Raw genomic sequence first — 16,961 nt, 5'->3', positions numbered from 1 at the left:
CCTCTGGTGAGCACATGGAGGGCTGTGCGGCCCTCCAAAGAAATGCCACCCCACACCATTACTGACCCACTGTCAAACAGGTCATGCTGAAGGATGTTGCAGGCAGCAGATCGCTCTCTACGGCGTCTCCAGACTCTGTCAAGTCTGTCACGTGCTCAGTGTGAACCTGCTTTCATCTGTGATGAGCACAGGGCGCCAGTGGCGACTTTGCAAATCCTGGTGTTCTGTGGCAAATGCAAAGTTCCCTTTATTTTTTTGATCAGTGTATCTATCTATCTATCTATCTATATATATATACAGGGTGGTCCAAAAGTAGCTGGACAGAAAATAATAACATTTGAATTAGGCTGTTGCTGTAACTGGGGAACAACTTGATTCATTAGAATTTTGAGATACTTATCTCCTGTGACTGTTCCATCAAAAAATTTGGTCCTAAAACACCGAAACTTGAAATACCACCCCAAACATTGACACCAGGCTCATTTAGTTGTTGCTCTAATGTTAAATGCATGTTCTCATTGTACCAGTAAATACAATTATGTCTGTTAATATGGCCGGATAACTTGAATGAAGCTTCATCAGTCCACATAATGTTATCTAAAATTACTGGATTTTCTTCAATTTCGTTAAGCATAATCTCACTAAATTGTAGCCGCCTGTCTGGATCACCCTCCAATAAACCATGAATTAGACGTGGACGATAAGCTTTCCACCCAATACATTTCAGGATTTGCATGATAGAAGCTTGTGAAATTCCCAATTCCAAAGAGGCTCTTCTGATGGACTTTTTTGGACTCTGAACAAATGTTTTCAGCAACAAGTTGTTTATTATCTTCTGTACAGACTGTTTTGGGTCGACCAGTTTTTGGAGCATTAAGGATTGAGCCAGTGGCATTGAATTAGTCACGAATGCGGTAAATGGTTTGTCTCTTTGGGGACTTGAGTACCAAATGTTTCAACCCAATTTGCTCCACGGTTTCAGCATTTTGAGATTTCCAATACTCTGTTAAAATCCATTTTCTTTGATCTGTATTTAAATTATTTGCCATTATGTGTTATCTGAATTATCTGAAAAGAAAACAGATTTGAGGGAGATCTATCTGTGAAAACTAGATCTGTGAAACTGGCTCAGTTGCCCTTAGCAACCAATCAGATTCCACCTTTCATTTTCCAAAGAGTCTGTGAGGAATGAAAAGTGGAATCTGATTGGTTGCTAAGGGCAACTGAGCCAGTTTCACTTTACACCATGTTTGATAAATCTCCCCCTTCATAACCTTATTACACTTTCTGTCCACCTACTTTTGGACCACATATATATATACAGTACAGAACAAAAGTTTGGACACAACATTTCATTTAAAGATTTTTCTGTATTTTCATAACTAAGAAAATTGTACATTCACACTGAAGGCATCACAACTATGAATTAACACATGTGGAATTATATACTTAACAAAAAAGTGTGAAACAACTGAAAATATGTCTTACATTCTAGGTTCTTCAAAGTAGCCACCTTTTGCTTTGATGACTGCTTTGCACACTCTTGGTCTTCCTTTACTGGGGCGGTCCTCATGTGAGCCAGTTTCTTTGTAGCGCTTGATGGTTTTTGCAACTGCACTTTGGGACACATTCAAAGTTTGCCCAATTTTTCGGACTGACTGACCTTCATTTCTTAAAGTAATGATGGCCACTCGTTTTTCTTTACTTAGCTGATTTTTTCTTGCCATAATACAAATTCTAACAGTCTATTCAGTAGGGCTATCAGCTGTGTATCCACCTGACTTCTGCACAACACAACTGATGGTCCCAACCCCATTTATAAGGCAAGAAATCCCACTTATTAAACCTGACAGGGCAAACCTGTGAAGTGAAAACCATTTGCAGTGACTACCTCTTGAAGCTCATCAAGAGAATGCCAAGAGTGTGCAAAGCAGTCATCAAAGCAAAAGGTGGCTACTTTTGCGGCAACATAGCAAAAGAAACATGCCAATATCATGCTTGCCACCACCATGCTTCACTGTCTTCAGAGTGTACTGTGGCTTGAATGCAGAATTTGGGGATCGTCTGACGAGCTGTCTGCGGCCCTTGGATCTAAAAAGAACAATTTTACTTTCATCAGTGCACAAAAAGTTTCTCCATTTCTCTTTAGACCAGTTGATGTGTTCTTTGGCAAATTGTATCGGCTTCAGTAAATCTTTTTTTTAACAGTTGGACTTTGCGGGGACTTCTTAAGAGATTAGCTTCACACAGGCGTCTTCTAACTGTCACAGTACTCACAGGTAACTTGAGACTGTCTTTGATCATCCTGGAGCTGATCATTGGCTGAGCTTTTGCCATTCTGGCTATTCTTTGATCCCTTCGAGTGGTAGTCTTCCGTTTTCTTCCACGACCCTCTGGTTTTGCTTTCCATTTTAAATAATTGGAGATCATTTTAGTTGAACAGCCTATCACTGTCTGCACTTCTTTCTAATTTTTACCCTTTCCAATCAACTTTTTAATCAAAGTACGCTGTTCTTCTGAACAATGTCTCGAATGACCCATATTTCTCAGGCAAGGAGAAATGCATGTACAACATGTGCTGGCTTCACCCATAAATAAGGGCCACCTGATTCACACCTGTTTCTTCACAGAATAACTGACCTCACTAATTGAACTCCACACTGCTATCATTTTGAACACACCACCTTACAATTAATTATTCAAATACACAGACTCAAAAACATGCAGATCATGAATGCTGAATCTGTTGGTTTTCTTAGAATCTACTGCACCAACTGGTAAGTTGTATAACATGTGGTAATATAATTTATACTAAAAGCAGTGATAAATCTAGTTAGTCATATTGGACTGCTATTATACTGAACATACTTACACCAGCTTTATAAATTTATGCATTAGTTTTTAATGAAGTAGACATCAAAAGTTGCATATTAATTTTTGTTAACATTTTGTATTTTTCATGTGATTTTATATGACTAACAAATTCTGCAATAATATTTTTTCTGATTAATAAAACTTGCATTTTTATTGAATTTCGTAATATAAATAATTACACATAGCCTTGATTGTTCAGTTTTGCCACCAATATTTCGAAGAATGGGCATACATTTGTGGGGACAGGTGTAATGGAGTGCAGCTGACAGACATCATGATTTACAACAGAAAAACGTAAATTATTACAGAAATGTACGGGTTTACTGGAGCATAAGGACGTCCTCTGTGCAGCAACTCCATTCTAGATGCCTCACTTTGCATTCAACGGCTGGAGCCCAGGAAAGAAAACCCAGGAAAATAAACACTGTGAAAACTGCTTGAGGGGAGAAAAAACCCACTCTCCAACCCCCGTCACCCACTGACCCCAAGCTGGGTGGGGGAGTTCAGAGTGGTATCATGTCATCCTATAGGCAGAACAAAATTGCAATCTAGTTGTGATAAAAGCTTTATTTTGTGAGACTACCTGACAACTCTGCACCCTTGGAGCAGAAGCCAGTGAAGGCTGACAAGAGCCTTGAAAAAAACAGAGGCCACCGGTCAGAAGGAAGGGGACCAGGGTAGTTCCCATACAACAGATAACGCTTCCTAGGATGGCACAAAAAAACACCATAGAGAAGCGTCAAGAAAATACAGAAAGGGGCTGTAAAGCAGAAGACGGGAAAGGGGGGAAAATACATGCCAAAGGAAATAAAAAGGTGGGAGCCCACCAGGGGACAGAACCTAGCAAGCCAATAGAAATGGAGAGAGGGGGAGGGGGTTTTGGAGGAATTTTGCTCATCTATCTGACATCATCGGGGGTCCTCAGTGTCACCCCTTCAGTGTTCTCATATGGATTGTGGGGACATCAACACTCTACTTGGTGAAGAGATGACCAGTGATGGAATGGCATCTGCAGGGCGGTGCTCTACTGTGGAGGCATGGGGAAAAAATGGTGGGGGAAATCCACAATACCCAGAATAAAATAGAAATAAAAACCATGCAGAAGACTCGATACAAGTCGTGCCTGACTCCTATGGACGCGAGGATAAAACTGAGCAGCACAGTGTCCGAGGAGAGGACACAGCTCACTATGGGGAGACAATGTATTCTTATACGCAGTGTGGAGCCTCCTGGTGGCCGGGTGTAAACCTGCAGCGTGTGTCACCAATACTATTAATGAGAAAACAGATTTATGTGCAAAACAGGAGTTAGTCCTCAGTGCAGCCCCCAGGAAGAGGCTCATGGAAGGAATAGCAGCCCCCCACATCACAACCTTCCCTGTTCAGCCCCACACAGGTAACACTACACTTCCCTGCGCCCCCCACATGCAGCCCAATGCATGGGACAGCACACATTATCCTGTGCAGCACCATGTAACATCACCCCCTTCCTCATGCAGCCTCATGCAAGAGACATCACCCCCTTCCCCACATCAGGCCCCCAAGCAAGCAGACCCCCACTACTAACAGCACACCCCTCCTTCCCCACGCAGACCCCCATCACACAGCCCCACACATATAAAATCCCCCTGTTCCCTGTGCAGCCCCCATACAGGAACATCCACTTATCTGCGCCCCAAAACTCCTCAGCCCCTCAGTGTCATCACCACAGCAACAGCCACAGCTTCCTGGTGTCAGGTCTGCAGTGGAGGAGGAGGCCCCGCCCCTTCTAGTGACATCATCTCATCACATGGTCATGACATCAGCAAAGGTCCTGTAGTCACTTGGATTTCTCCTCTGCCATATATGTGGTGGCGGCTCTGCAGGTGGAGGTATGTGGAGATTCCCCATTACTAAGAATTATAACGCTTTCCTCCCTCTCCTCTGATAGATACATACGACCCAACTATGAAACACCGGAAGTCAGGAAACTAGTGATGAGCGAGCATGCTCGTCACTTCTCGGTACTCGCCCGAGCATCTCATTGCTCCACATGCTCGGTGCTCCTCGAGTATTTCCAGGTTGCTCGGGTGGGAGCTTGGGACCCCGCTCCGCATGTTTGGCGCTCTTTAGACAGACAATTAACATGCAGGGATTGACTGACAGTCACAATAATGCCTAGCCATGTTGGTTGTGGCATTACAGTGATTGGCTGGCCGCATAGCGTCATCGGGTGTATATAAAACCTGGTGCCGCTATGCTCGTCACAGTCTACCCCAGGAACAGGTAGAGTAGGGAGAGCTGCTGCTGAGTGAGGGACAGAATTGGCGGTTTAATAGTTAGATATAGGTATTCCACAGCAAAATATATATCCATCTGAACTATCAGTCCTTCTGAGGACTAATGCAGCTGCATATATCACATGTGATAGCAGGAGTTAGGCAGGCAGAGATTGTGGATAGTGTATACAGCACAATAGGGTCCATTGCATGTTCTGTTTGCTGCTTCTGTTACAAATATCCACAGCCCTAGATATTTTTTTGCTCTTAATCCTGATTATTTGCTTAAAAAGCAATACTGTACACCATTTTACTGCTCCATTTGCTTGTTAGCAGAATACAGGCAGATTTTTTTGATTTTATTCACATTGCTGTATTGTGGAAGCAGAGAAACTTTTCCATCTTCAGACATAATCCCATATTACTGCGGTAATAATCCTGATATTTTGGAGCATGCCAAATATTACACTCCATTTAAAGTCAGCCAGCTGTGTTTTGTTGAATCAATTCACACTTGGTCGCTGAGCAATACCACATGTATAAGGCCACTTCCTAAAACCGTCGTCATCAAACGTGATCCCATATTACTGCAGTAATAATTGTGACATTTTTTGGAGCGTGCCAAATATTACCCTCCATTTAAAGTCAGCCAGCTGTGTTTTGTTGAACCTATTCACACTTGGCCGCTGACCAATACCACATCTATAAGACCACTTGCTGAAACCGTGGTCATCAGACGTGATCCTATATTACTGCGGTAATAATTCTGACATTTTTTTGTAGCGTGCCAAATATTACACTCCATTTAAACTGGGCAAAGCGCGTGGCAAGGGATGGGGAAGTGGACATGATAGTGATGGTTCACGCAGAGGCCGAGACCTTGGGCAAGGTGAAAATGTGCCTGCTGAAAGAGCACAAGTAACACCCACATCATGTCAAACTACCTTCCTGTCCCAATTACTAGGGGGCTGCGGAAAACCACTCTTGAAGCCAGAGCAGTGTGAAAAGGTTGTTGGATGGATAGCAGATAATGTTTCCAGTCAGTTTGCCACCACCTCCAACCTGTCGTCCATACGATCAAGTCTCAGTAGACATGAGTCTGGACCACATATTCCTCACCCTGATCCTCCTTCCTCCCACCATGCCTTCAGAAAACTGATCCCACACTTGGATACTACTAAGAGCTGTTCACTTTTCCACTTATAGATTCGGGCCTCACGCCCAGCCCGCTTCAAGCGGGGCAAGAGGAGATTGTATGTAGCGATGCCCAAATATTTGAGCAGGCACAGTCACATGAAGGCGACAGTGGGAAACTGTCGCAAGAGGTGGATGATGATGATGAAACACAATTGCCACCAAGTCAGGAGGAGGCCCAGGGTGATACGTGGCAGATGAGGTGGTGGACGATGAAGTCACTGACCCAACCTGGCAAGGTGACATGCATAGCGAGGACAGCAGCACAGAGGGGGGGGAGATGTAGCACCACAACAGGCAAGAACAAGCAGCGGGGTGGTCACAGACAAAAGACGGGCAATACTTCCCCGGAAGACCAACACGAGGGAAGTTGCCAGTCCAACTGTAAGGTCTTCCAGAGTCTGGCTCTTTTTTAAAGACTGTCCAGATAACCCCAAAAAGGCCATTTGCAAACTCTGCCATGCCAGCATCAGCAGGGGCAGCAAAACTACCAGCCTGACCACTACCAGCATGTTCAGGCACATGACAGCAAAGCACCCGACTAGTTGGTCCGAGTGCCAGGGTCCAGAAACAATGTCTGCGGGTGACACCGTTCCGCTGTTTTGCGTGCATACCAATCCTCTGTCCATGGTGCAGGCGAAGATGCCTCCCTCCCTGCACCTGTCGTTGCACACTTGCAACCAACATCGTCAGCGTCCACGTCCTTGTCCGAGCGCAGAGTTCAGTTGTCCCTATCACAGTCCTTTGAACGCAAGCGCAAATACGCAGCCAACGCCCCACAGGCCAGACTACTAAACTCACACATTTCTCAAATGCTTGCACTTTAAATGTTGTCTTTTAGGCTTGTGGAGATGGAATCTTTCTGCAACCTGACAGCGGCGGCCGTCCCTCAATACTCGGTTCCCATCGGCCACTATTTCTCTTGGTGTGTTGTCCCCGCATTACACAAACACGTGTCCCAGAACATTATCCTTGCCCTCAGCAATGCAGTTACTGGGAAGGTCCACCTAACCATGGACACATGGACAAGTGCTTGTGGCCAGGAACGGTACATCTCGATGACGGCACACTGGGTTAATATAGTGGAAGGCAGGACACAGTCGGACCCTGGGATGGAACATGCCCTCCCGATGTCAATCACGGTTGCCCCACATTCTACAGCTCCTGCACCTCCTCCTCCCCAGCCTCCTTCTCCGAAATTACTACATCAGTCGGAAGCTGGAAGCACTGCAGCACTGCCTTGGCCAAGCGGCAACAGGCACTGCTGAAGCTAATATGCTTAGGGGACAAACCGCACACCGCTGAATAGTTGTTGACAGCTGTAACAGAGCAGTCAGATCTATGGCTGTCACCGCTGAACCTACAGCGAGGCATGGTCATGTGTGACAATGACCGGAACCTGGTGGCGGCTCTGAAGCTAGGGAAGCTCGCACACGTACCATGCCTGGCCCATGTGCTTAACCTAGTGGTTCAGCGGTTTCTCAAAACCTACCCTGAGCTGCTTGTCAAAGTACACCGCGTGTGTGCGATGTCACCACGCGTTGGAACTCAACGTTGCAGATGTTGGGAAGGATTTGTGAGCAGCAGAGGGCAGTTGTTGAGTACAAGCTTCAACACGCCCATCGTTATTCAGGTCAACCTCCGCACATAAGAGCTGATGAGTGGGCATGGATGTCAGACATCATTGCCATCCTCCAAAACTTGGAGGACTCCACCAAGATGGTGAGCGACGATGACGCCATAATTAGCGTTACTATCCCGCTTCTCTGTCTACTGAAACGCTCGCTGCTCACAATTAAAGAGGAGGCATTGTAGGCGCTGCACGATGAGATGGAGCAAGGAACTATACAGGGTGATGCTACACAGCTCAGCCTCATCTCATCCCAATGCGGATTGGGTGATAATAAGGAAGAGGAGGAGGAGGAACAGGAGCTGTTTTCCTGCGCTATAGACGGTACTACCCACACAACTGTCATACCGTCTGTTCAGCGTGGATGGCCTGAGGAAAGGGAGAACAAGAAGCATGAGGAGGAGAGCATGGACAGTCGTCATCTTGGTCAGGACAGGGAAGGCTTGGCTGTTACCAGTCTGGCACACATGGCTGACTTTATGTTCCTCTGCCTTTCCCGTGACCCTCGCATTGTACACATTTTGTCCGACAGTAATTACTGGTTGGTCACACTTCTAGACCCATGCTACAAGGAGAACTTTGTATCTCTTTTTCCAATGTTGGAGAGATCTAGTAAAATGTTGCAGTACCAGAAGGCCCTTAGGCCCTTGTGCCATCTGAAAATGCTGGCGGCAGAGGTCACAGTTCCTTGGACAAGCAAGGAGTACAGGCAAGGAAGACACAAATATGAAGCAGCAGAGGCAGGGGAACACTACCTAAGGTGTGGGACAGTTTTTTCAGACCCTTCTAGCGCCCAGGCCCTGATGCGTGGTGTACTCTGACAAGGAAGGAAAAGTTTTGGAAGATGCTGAAGGAGTACCTGTGCCTTATAATTATTGGGTATCCCAGCTGGACACGTGGCAAGAACTGGCTCTCTACGCCTTAGAGGTCCTGGCCTGCCTTGCCGCTAGCTTTTTGTCAGAGCAGGTTTTTAGTGCCACCGGGCATTATATCTGATAGGCGCATCCACCTGTCAACTGAAAATGCTGACAGGCTGACTCTTATAAAAATGAACAAGGGCTGGATAGGGCCAGACTTCTCAACACCACCAGATGAAAGCAGCGGAACATAAAGTCAAATCCAGTGGCTTTTTTTGGGGAGGTCTATTCCCATACACCTCTTCACACCCAGACATGGGTATTCACTTCCTGATTTTGTCTATTTTCTGTTGTCCTTCTCCTTGTCTTCATCCTCTGCCACCATATCACCAGGGTGACCATGATGCAACACCCACATAACTTTTTTAAGGGTGTTTATGATGCCCGTAGGAAATTATTTTAAAGGCCTACCTCTAACATTCTGTATTTTACATAGTATGCTCATGTATACCCCTCAGGGGTAAATGTTTTTCAGCCCATGCACTTAGTGTATAGGTATTACCAGTATAGGAGACCCACTCCTTAACAATGATAAAAAATTTTTTAATGAGGACCTCCTCTACGTCTCTTTAAAGGAGTATTGGAGTGCGTCCAATTTTTGGGCAGGCCTTGCAGTCACTGCATGGGCATTACCACTATAGGAGACCCACTCCTTTATAATGGGAACAGTTTTTTTCTACTGAGGCCCTCCTGTATGTCTCTTCAAAGGTGTATTGTTTTTTTCCAAAATGTTGGGCAGTCTTGCAGTCACTGCATACGCAATAACAGTATAGGAGACCCACTCCTTAACAATGGGAACATTTTTTTTACTGAGGCCCTTCTCTATGTCTCTTCAAAGGTATATTGGGGTTTTTCCAAATTTTGGGCAGGCCTTGAGGTTACTGCATACGCAATAACATATAGGAGACCCGCTCCTTTATAATGGGAACATTTTTTTTACTGAGGCCCTCCTATATGTCTCTTCAAGGGTGTATTGTTTTTTTCAAAATTTTAGGCAGGCCTTGCAGTCACTTCATACGCAATAACAGTATAGGAGACCCGATACTTAATAATGGGAACATCTTTTTTTTACTGAGGCCCTCCTCTATGTCTCTTCAAAGGTGTATTGGGGTTTTTCCAAATTTTGGGCAGGCCTTGCAGTCACTGCACACGCAATAACAGTATAGGAGACCCACTCCTTTCTAATGGGAACATTTTTTTACTGAGGCCCTCCTATATGTCTCTTCAAAGGTGTATTTTTTTTCCCCAAATTTTGGGCAGGCCTTGCAGTCACTGCATACGCAATAACAGTAGACCCACGCCTTAATAATGGGAACAACAAACCATAGCCAACTGATGGCCCTCTAACAATAGTGAGGGCCAACTGCTGGCCCTTTAATAATAGTAAGGGCCGCCTGATGGCCCTATAGAAATAGGCTTTGTGACTTTCAGAGTCCCTCCTTCATAAATGAAACAGGGTGTGTCTGATCATGTCTCACACACCAGATGGCCAGATAAGGTAGTAAAATGTTAAAGTGACATTTACTGTTGAATGTATTTTTCACCGCTGAAAGCAATGCAAAAGTGCAAAAACGCATCAAAAATGCTATGAGTGAACATAGCCCAAGGTGTAGAGGAGTATTTTTGATTTTGTGCATTTCTTTTGCCTTATATACAAGTCATTACTCTGGAAAGAATGTCCCTTAATGTTGTTTCCAGGAAAATACATTTTGGCTTCATTTTTGTACATTTTATTGTCAGTCCATAAAAGTGGCATAATACTCTGACATCATTGTTCACAGCAGTGACTTGGGAGTCAGAGATGCTTCCAGGGGTCTTCTCCATGCTGTTCCCATGTAATTTGAGCACTGTTTTTCTCGATTTTACTAATTTTTAGGCCCCCTCCAGACCTGCGGGGTGGGGGGCGCCGGAAAAATGCTCGAGTTTCCTATTGACTTGCATTGGGCTTGTTACTTGGGTCGAGCACCCGAGTATTACGATTTGCTCCGCATGAGCACCCGAGCCTTTTAGCTCGATCATCACTACAGGAAACACATATTGCTCCCATAGCACAGCGCCCCCTGTCTGGCATACATAGTATAATGTCCCCACAGTTTCCCATCCCTCCACACACACATTCTGATACTACAAGATGCCCCCACAGTACGGTACCCCCCACCCCACCAGCTAATAAATAAATGCCCCCTTCTCCCCATTTCTGATACAGATGACCTCGTGACACAGCACCGACCTCCCAGGTCTGGAGATGTGGCCCCCGGGCCGGTACCATAGATGTATGAGGGGCTGTTATCTGCGGTAGGAGCTGTTCATTGTAATGGAGACATTCTGGGGACAGATTTTATTATTAATATTATATTATCAAAATTAAAGATACCGTCTTTCGGTTAACTCAGATATAGAGGATGCCTTCTTTCTGTCTTCATCAAGATTGGGGATGTTCTCTTTCTGTTTTGCTAAAACTGTGATATTTTTTCACTTAAAACCTAACCTTTCTCAACTTTTTTTCAACACTCATACAACATGCAAACCAATGATATTGCTCAGGTGATGCACTGCACTACTGTAATGTGATGTATTATCCCTGCTTGTCAGGGTAATACTAACAGCCCCATACACATTAGATAACTGTTGGCTCGGCTGATGGCTCTCTGTCCCAACTCCCCCATACACACAAACATTCATATAGTACATCCACCGCATGTACTGACAATCAGTCAGTCAAAATCTGAAGCAAACACTATTGTGGTAGTTGAATGGACAAGTGATTGTAAGAAGCGGAGTCCCACTTTACAGTCACATCCAAGTCACGAGTAGTGCAGCAAGTGGGTGATGTTTATGACATTCCAGTTTATCCGATCTGAGAATACAATATCTACATGTTCTACCTCTTCATATGTTCCCCTTATTATCTCCTGTAATTGTGTTATTACATGGGATCTTTATGATGTTACATCGGCTCATCTTCTTCCCATTTAGGTCCCTACAATGGTGGATCTTCTGAGTGGAGATCTTCTATAAAAGAGAATTTTCCTGATTGACCCATCCAGAATTGATATGGACAAGGAGAAGATGGCAGAGAGTATATTACACCTCACCCTAAAGATTCTCTTTCGACTTGTTGGAGAGGTAAGAGATTCTGATGAAGTCACATTACATCATTCTTATCTATGGGAATAACAGATGGACAGAACTGGAGAGCTGAGGACTCTGGAAATGTCTGTAGTGAGATTTATTAATGTGTCTCTCCATAACCAGGATTACACAGTAGTGAAGAAGACCTCTAGTGAGCGTTGTCAGGTCCCTGTATCTAAGGGAAGGGGAAGATCCCTGAGATCATTAACGGGGCCTCCACTTCACAACTTGATACATGAGGACATCAGTGACCAGAAGATCCTAGAACTCACCTACAAGATGATTGAGCTGCTGACTGGAAAGGTGACACTCCTGGGAATTCAGGGATGTTATACAGTAACACTATGAAGGGATAGGGGGGATGACTGTATCATTGTGTGTGTTAGGTTCCTATAAGGTGTCAGGATGTCGCTGTCTATTTGTCCATGGAAGAGTGGGAGTATTTAGAAGGACACAAAAATCTGTACAAGGACGTCATGATGGAGGTTCCCCGGCCCCTCACATCACCAGGTAATAGACAGGACTAAATACACACGGTTTATCTGTATGTAAAGAATGAATTCAGTCCCAGTTTGTATTTTCTCTAGTTCTATCCAGTAAGAGGACAACACCAGAGAGATGTCCCAGTCCTCTTCTTCCACTGGACTTTAAACAAGAAAATCCCAATGTTGCTCAGGATCATCAGGTAGATGGAGAGAAGATGTCATGAGATGTGTACATGACTGTGAAGGTCTTGTGTTCAGTCTTGTTTTCTCGTTCGTCTTATTGGGAGTGTCACAGGTTTACAGCAACAGAGAGGGGCCAGAAGCTCACAGCGTCTGATGTCACGTTCTCCTGCACTGATCAGAAGCACTTTCTAATTCATATTAAAAGGTGCAGGTTTCTGTTAGCAGTGCAGGGGTTAAACTGTGCAGCTGCGAGTCTCTGAAGCTTTCCTGCTTGGATAATCTCAGCTGTTAAGTATTGGCCACTCCCCTTTCCTATGTATACTCGCCTCTGCTAATCTGGATTGCCAGCATTAATTTCATACTGCCTGGTGAGGAGTGGAGGTGTTGGTTGATGGTAGAGGCATTTTGGAGTATTTATCTTTGACTGTTGCTGGGTGTTTCGGGTGTGTGCAAATCCTCATCCTCTCCTATTTAGTTTCCCTTCCTTTTCTCCCCGGTGTTCCTCTCTGTTGTCTGTGAATGCATATTTGTATGATTGGTATATTAATTTATCATTGTACGTCCTTCCTTCTTAGTCTGGTTTGTGTATATTCATACACTATTACTCCCCACTTCCCTGGGTCAGGGAGGAGGACAAATATAGGGCTGATTCAGAAGTTCAGCAAGGTACGTGGCCCCGACGTCTTCACCATCAGAAGTAATTCGGGGAGCAGCTATAGTTAGGGTGCTCCATAGAAGGAGCCCCTGGCCCCGGGTAATCTGACAACATATTTCTGACATTAACGCTGGCCTATATATTTTTGATCCATCATGGATCCTATTGATGTTCTGGCTAGTCAACTGAGGCAACTCAGCCTGTAGGTGGCAGATCTTCACTCTGTTGTTTTACAACACTCAAACATGGCTGGTCTGGGGACTGCTACTCCCAGGCAACCCCAGGTAGAGCCCAAGGTCACTTTGTCTGACAGGTTCTCTGGGAGCCTAGACAAGTTTGTTGTGTTCAGGGAGGCCTTTAAGCTATATTTTAAATTGCGGCCTCACTCCTCTTTAACTGATCTCAAGCCTGGGCATTTTCTCTTCCGGCCAACTCTCAGTCGCTTTGGACGGTTGAGGAATTTTTTGAGACGCCAGTCTCTTGTAAGATGACCATGTCTCTGGCCATCCTTGTGGACAGCTGTCTTCGTCAGAGACATAAGGAGATACTCCAATTTGCTGGGAGCCCGGAGCCAAGAGAAGCTGGGTCCAAGTCAATCAAGGAACCCATGCTGTTGGGTGGGGCGACACGTTCTGTTGGTCCAACGGTAGTTCGGCATGAAGGGATAGTGTGTTTTTTTCTGTGGTGGTCATTTTGTGGGGCTTGTACTTCTATATCCCGTAAACAGCCGCCGGAAAACAAAGGAACCTTGGTTGCAGGGAGGTTGGCAACCTGGGTGTACTTATTTTCTCTGCTGGTAGATCTAAATTTTTTCTACCAGCCAAGATCCATTTCTGCAAAGATAAGGTGGTCATTCCTGCCTTTCTGGACAGTTAGGCGGGGTTTAATTTGATCGACGCTAGGTTCGTCCAGGCTCATGGCCTCAAACGACAAAAATTGTCTAGATCAATACGCATTATCGCTATTAACTGTGCACGCTTGAGTCGGGGGTATTTTACTCAGGTCATTTCTATGTTGCAATTACAGGTAGGGGGTTGTTATGTGCTAGAGTGCTTGCCCTCTCCTGTGGTTCTTGGACAAACTTGGCTTTCGCTGCACAACCCAGTGGTAGACTGGCAGACTCAGGAGATGGTAAAATGGCGCGAGTATTGCTAAGAACACTGCTTGGGCACCCGGCTAGTCAGAGTGGGTACCGAATCTCTGCTTGAATACCCGTCTGATTTTGTGAATGTGTTTTCGGAATGGGTGTCAAGGACTTCCTCAACATCGTCCTTATGATTGCGCCGTTAATCTGATTCCTGGGGCCAAACTGCCAATGAGCAGGATATACAGTATCTCTGGTCCAGAGATGCAGGCCATGAAGGACTATATTGCTGAAAGTCTGGCAAAGGGACATATCAGACCTTCTTCATCTCCCGTTGCTGCAGGGTTTTGCTTTGGTAAGAAAAAAGACGGGAGGTTATGGCCTTGCCTAGACTTTCGGAATCTCAATTGGATCACGGTCCCTGATCCATACCCACTACCTCTTGTCCTGGACCTCTCCTCCACACCCAGGTACCATAAAAAAATAAATAAATAAAAAAATAAAGATTATATTCACCTTCCGACGGCCCCCGGACTCCTTCTCTTCGCTTGCTGACAGATCGCGCAGGACTGAAGGACCTGCGCTGACGTCACAGTCATGTGACGGCAGGTCTTTTCAGTACCGCGATCTGACAGCAGCCAGCACAGGAGCGCAGCAAGTCTCAGCTGCCATCGGAGGGTAAGTATTAGTTTATTTTTTTATTTTTAACCACTCTCTCGGGTCACACTATATAAATCCATGCCGTTTGCATGGATTTATATAGTGTGACCTAGTTGTCACAAGCACTTTCCAAGTGATGCTAATCGCTTGGAAAGCGCTGGTCAATCCGCATGCGAAAATGTCAGGTGAAGAACGCTTCATTTCCGCATGTCCCTGGCAGGAAAATGCATGTACAATCCGCATGCGTTTTATTCTGCCAGGGAGATGCAGAAACGCTCAGGAAAAAATCCTGAGCATTTCTGCATCGTGGGCACATAGCCTGAGAAGGAGACTATAGAGGGTCAGGGGGATGCCCCTGCTGCCTGTCCATTGGGTAAACTGTTCACACCTGTGAATTTCCATCTTAAAGTTATAAGTGAACATCATCATTCGGTCTTGGCCGAACACCCTGGTAATAAAACCACTACAGATCACCTTACCCGGCATTTTTGGTGGCCTGGGGTGCATCAGGATTCCCGGGAGTATGTAGCTGCCTGTAGTATGTGTGCACATTTTAAGACCCCTCATACTTGTCCGTCTGGGTCTCTCCAACCATTGGCGATTCCCATTAGATCTTGGACTCATTTATCAGTAGATTTCTGATTTACCCGTATCTGCAGGTAATGCAGTTATTTTGGTGGTAGTGGACCGGTTTAGCAAGATGTCTCATTTCATTGCGTTATCCACCTTACCCAGCGCCAAGACCATGGCGCAAATTTTCATCAAAGAAATTGTGAAATTACATGGGATTCCTACTGACATTGTTTCTGACCAGGGGGGGCAATTTATTTCCAAATATTGGACAGCATTTTGCTCTCTTTTGTGGATCCTTCTGTCGTTTTCCTCAGCCTTCCATCCATACAGTAGTCTAATGGGCAAACTGAACGCGTTAACCAGAATCTTGAGACTTATCTTAGGTGTTTTTTGTCTGAGAATCAGGAGTATTGGGTTACTTACCTCTAGCTGAGTTCGTAGTGAATAACCATTGTCATGAGTCTACTGGTAAGTCCCCATTCTTCGGGGCCTACATGTTTCATCCTCAGTTCAGCTTTTTTAATAGGAATTGATCTTCAGGAATACCTGAAGAGGGACGGTTTTCATAATCTATTACATCTGTGGATGGGGTCCAAATATAAGAGTGTGGCTGATCGGAGACTTTTCGTTGGTCTGGACCTGTGTTTTGTTGATTTGGTGTGGTTGTCCTCGAGGAAAATTAAGTTAAAGATTCCTTCTTGGAAACTGGATCCCAGGTTCATTGGTCCTATAAGATTGTGGCCGACGTCAACCCTGTAGCAGTTCACCTTCCTTTTTTGTGATTCATAATGTGTTTCACCAGTCTCTGCTCAAAAAATATGTTGTGTCCTCTGAACCATCACCACCACCTCCATCACCGGTCATTGTTGATGGGAATTTGGAGCTTCAGATAGCTAAGATCATTGATTCTCACTTGGTTCGTCGGTTTCTTCAGTATCTGGTACACTGGAAGGGTTACGATCCTGAAGAGAGAATGTGGGTACCAGCATCTGATATCCATGTGGTCAGGTTGATCCATTCGTTTCATGCGGCACACCCTCATGGACCCGGCCTTGATTTTCTGGAGGTCCTTCTTAGAAGGAGGGTTACTGTCACGGTTTTACTACGACAGAGAGGGGCCAGAAGGCCGCAGCGTCTGATTTCACATACTCCTGCACTCATCAGAAGCACTTCTCCTTCATATTAAACGGTGCAGGTTTCTTTTAGCAGTGCAGGGGTTAAACTGTTCAGCTTAGAGTGCCTGCAGTTTTCCTTCTTGGATGATCTCAGCTGTTCAGTATTGGCCACTCCTCTCTCCTTTATATACTCATCTCTAGA

At 45.2% G+C, this 16,961-nt stretch overlaps 1 protein-coding gene across 2 annotated transcripts in view; it reads left to right on the top strand.

The window, feature by feature from the left end:
- Nucleotides 1-4,643: 4,643 nt before the first annotated feature.
- LOC141271909 (uncharacterized) overlaps nt 4,644-16,961 on the top strand; it is a 48,361-nt gene continuing 36,043 nt past the window's right edge. The window contains exons 1-5 of one of the 2 annotated variants that reach the window (XM_073682141.1): nt 4,644-4,744; nt 11,849-11,998; nt 12,128-12,307; nt 12,391-12,514; nt 12,592-12,689. In XM_073682141.1, coding sequence (XP_073538242.1) covers nt 11,927-11,998; nt 12,128-12,307; nt 12,391-12,514; nt 12,592-12,689 — 474 coding nt within the window. In that variant the 5' untranslated portion in view covers nt 4,644-4,744; nt 11,849-11,926. The remainder of the gene's footprint in view (nt 4,745-11,848; nt 11,999-12,127; nt 12,308-12,390; nt 12,515-12,591; nt 12,690-16,961) is intronic. The other variant, XM_073682142.1, reaches the window with a different exon arrangement.

The sequence above is a fragment of the Phyllobates terribilis genome, unplaced genomic scaffold, assembly GCF_046119375.1.
Source record: "Phyllobates terribilis strain yellow unplaced genomic scaffold, ASM4611937v1 Scaffold_5__5_contigs__length_657084704, whole genome shotgun sequence".
NCBI lineage: Eukaryota > Metazoa > Chordata > Amphibia > Anura > Dendrobatidae > Phyllobates > Phyllobates terribilis.
Note: the sequence above shows the minus strand (reverse complement) of the source record. Positions and strands in the feature narration are given on the sequence as shown.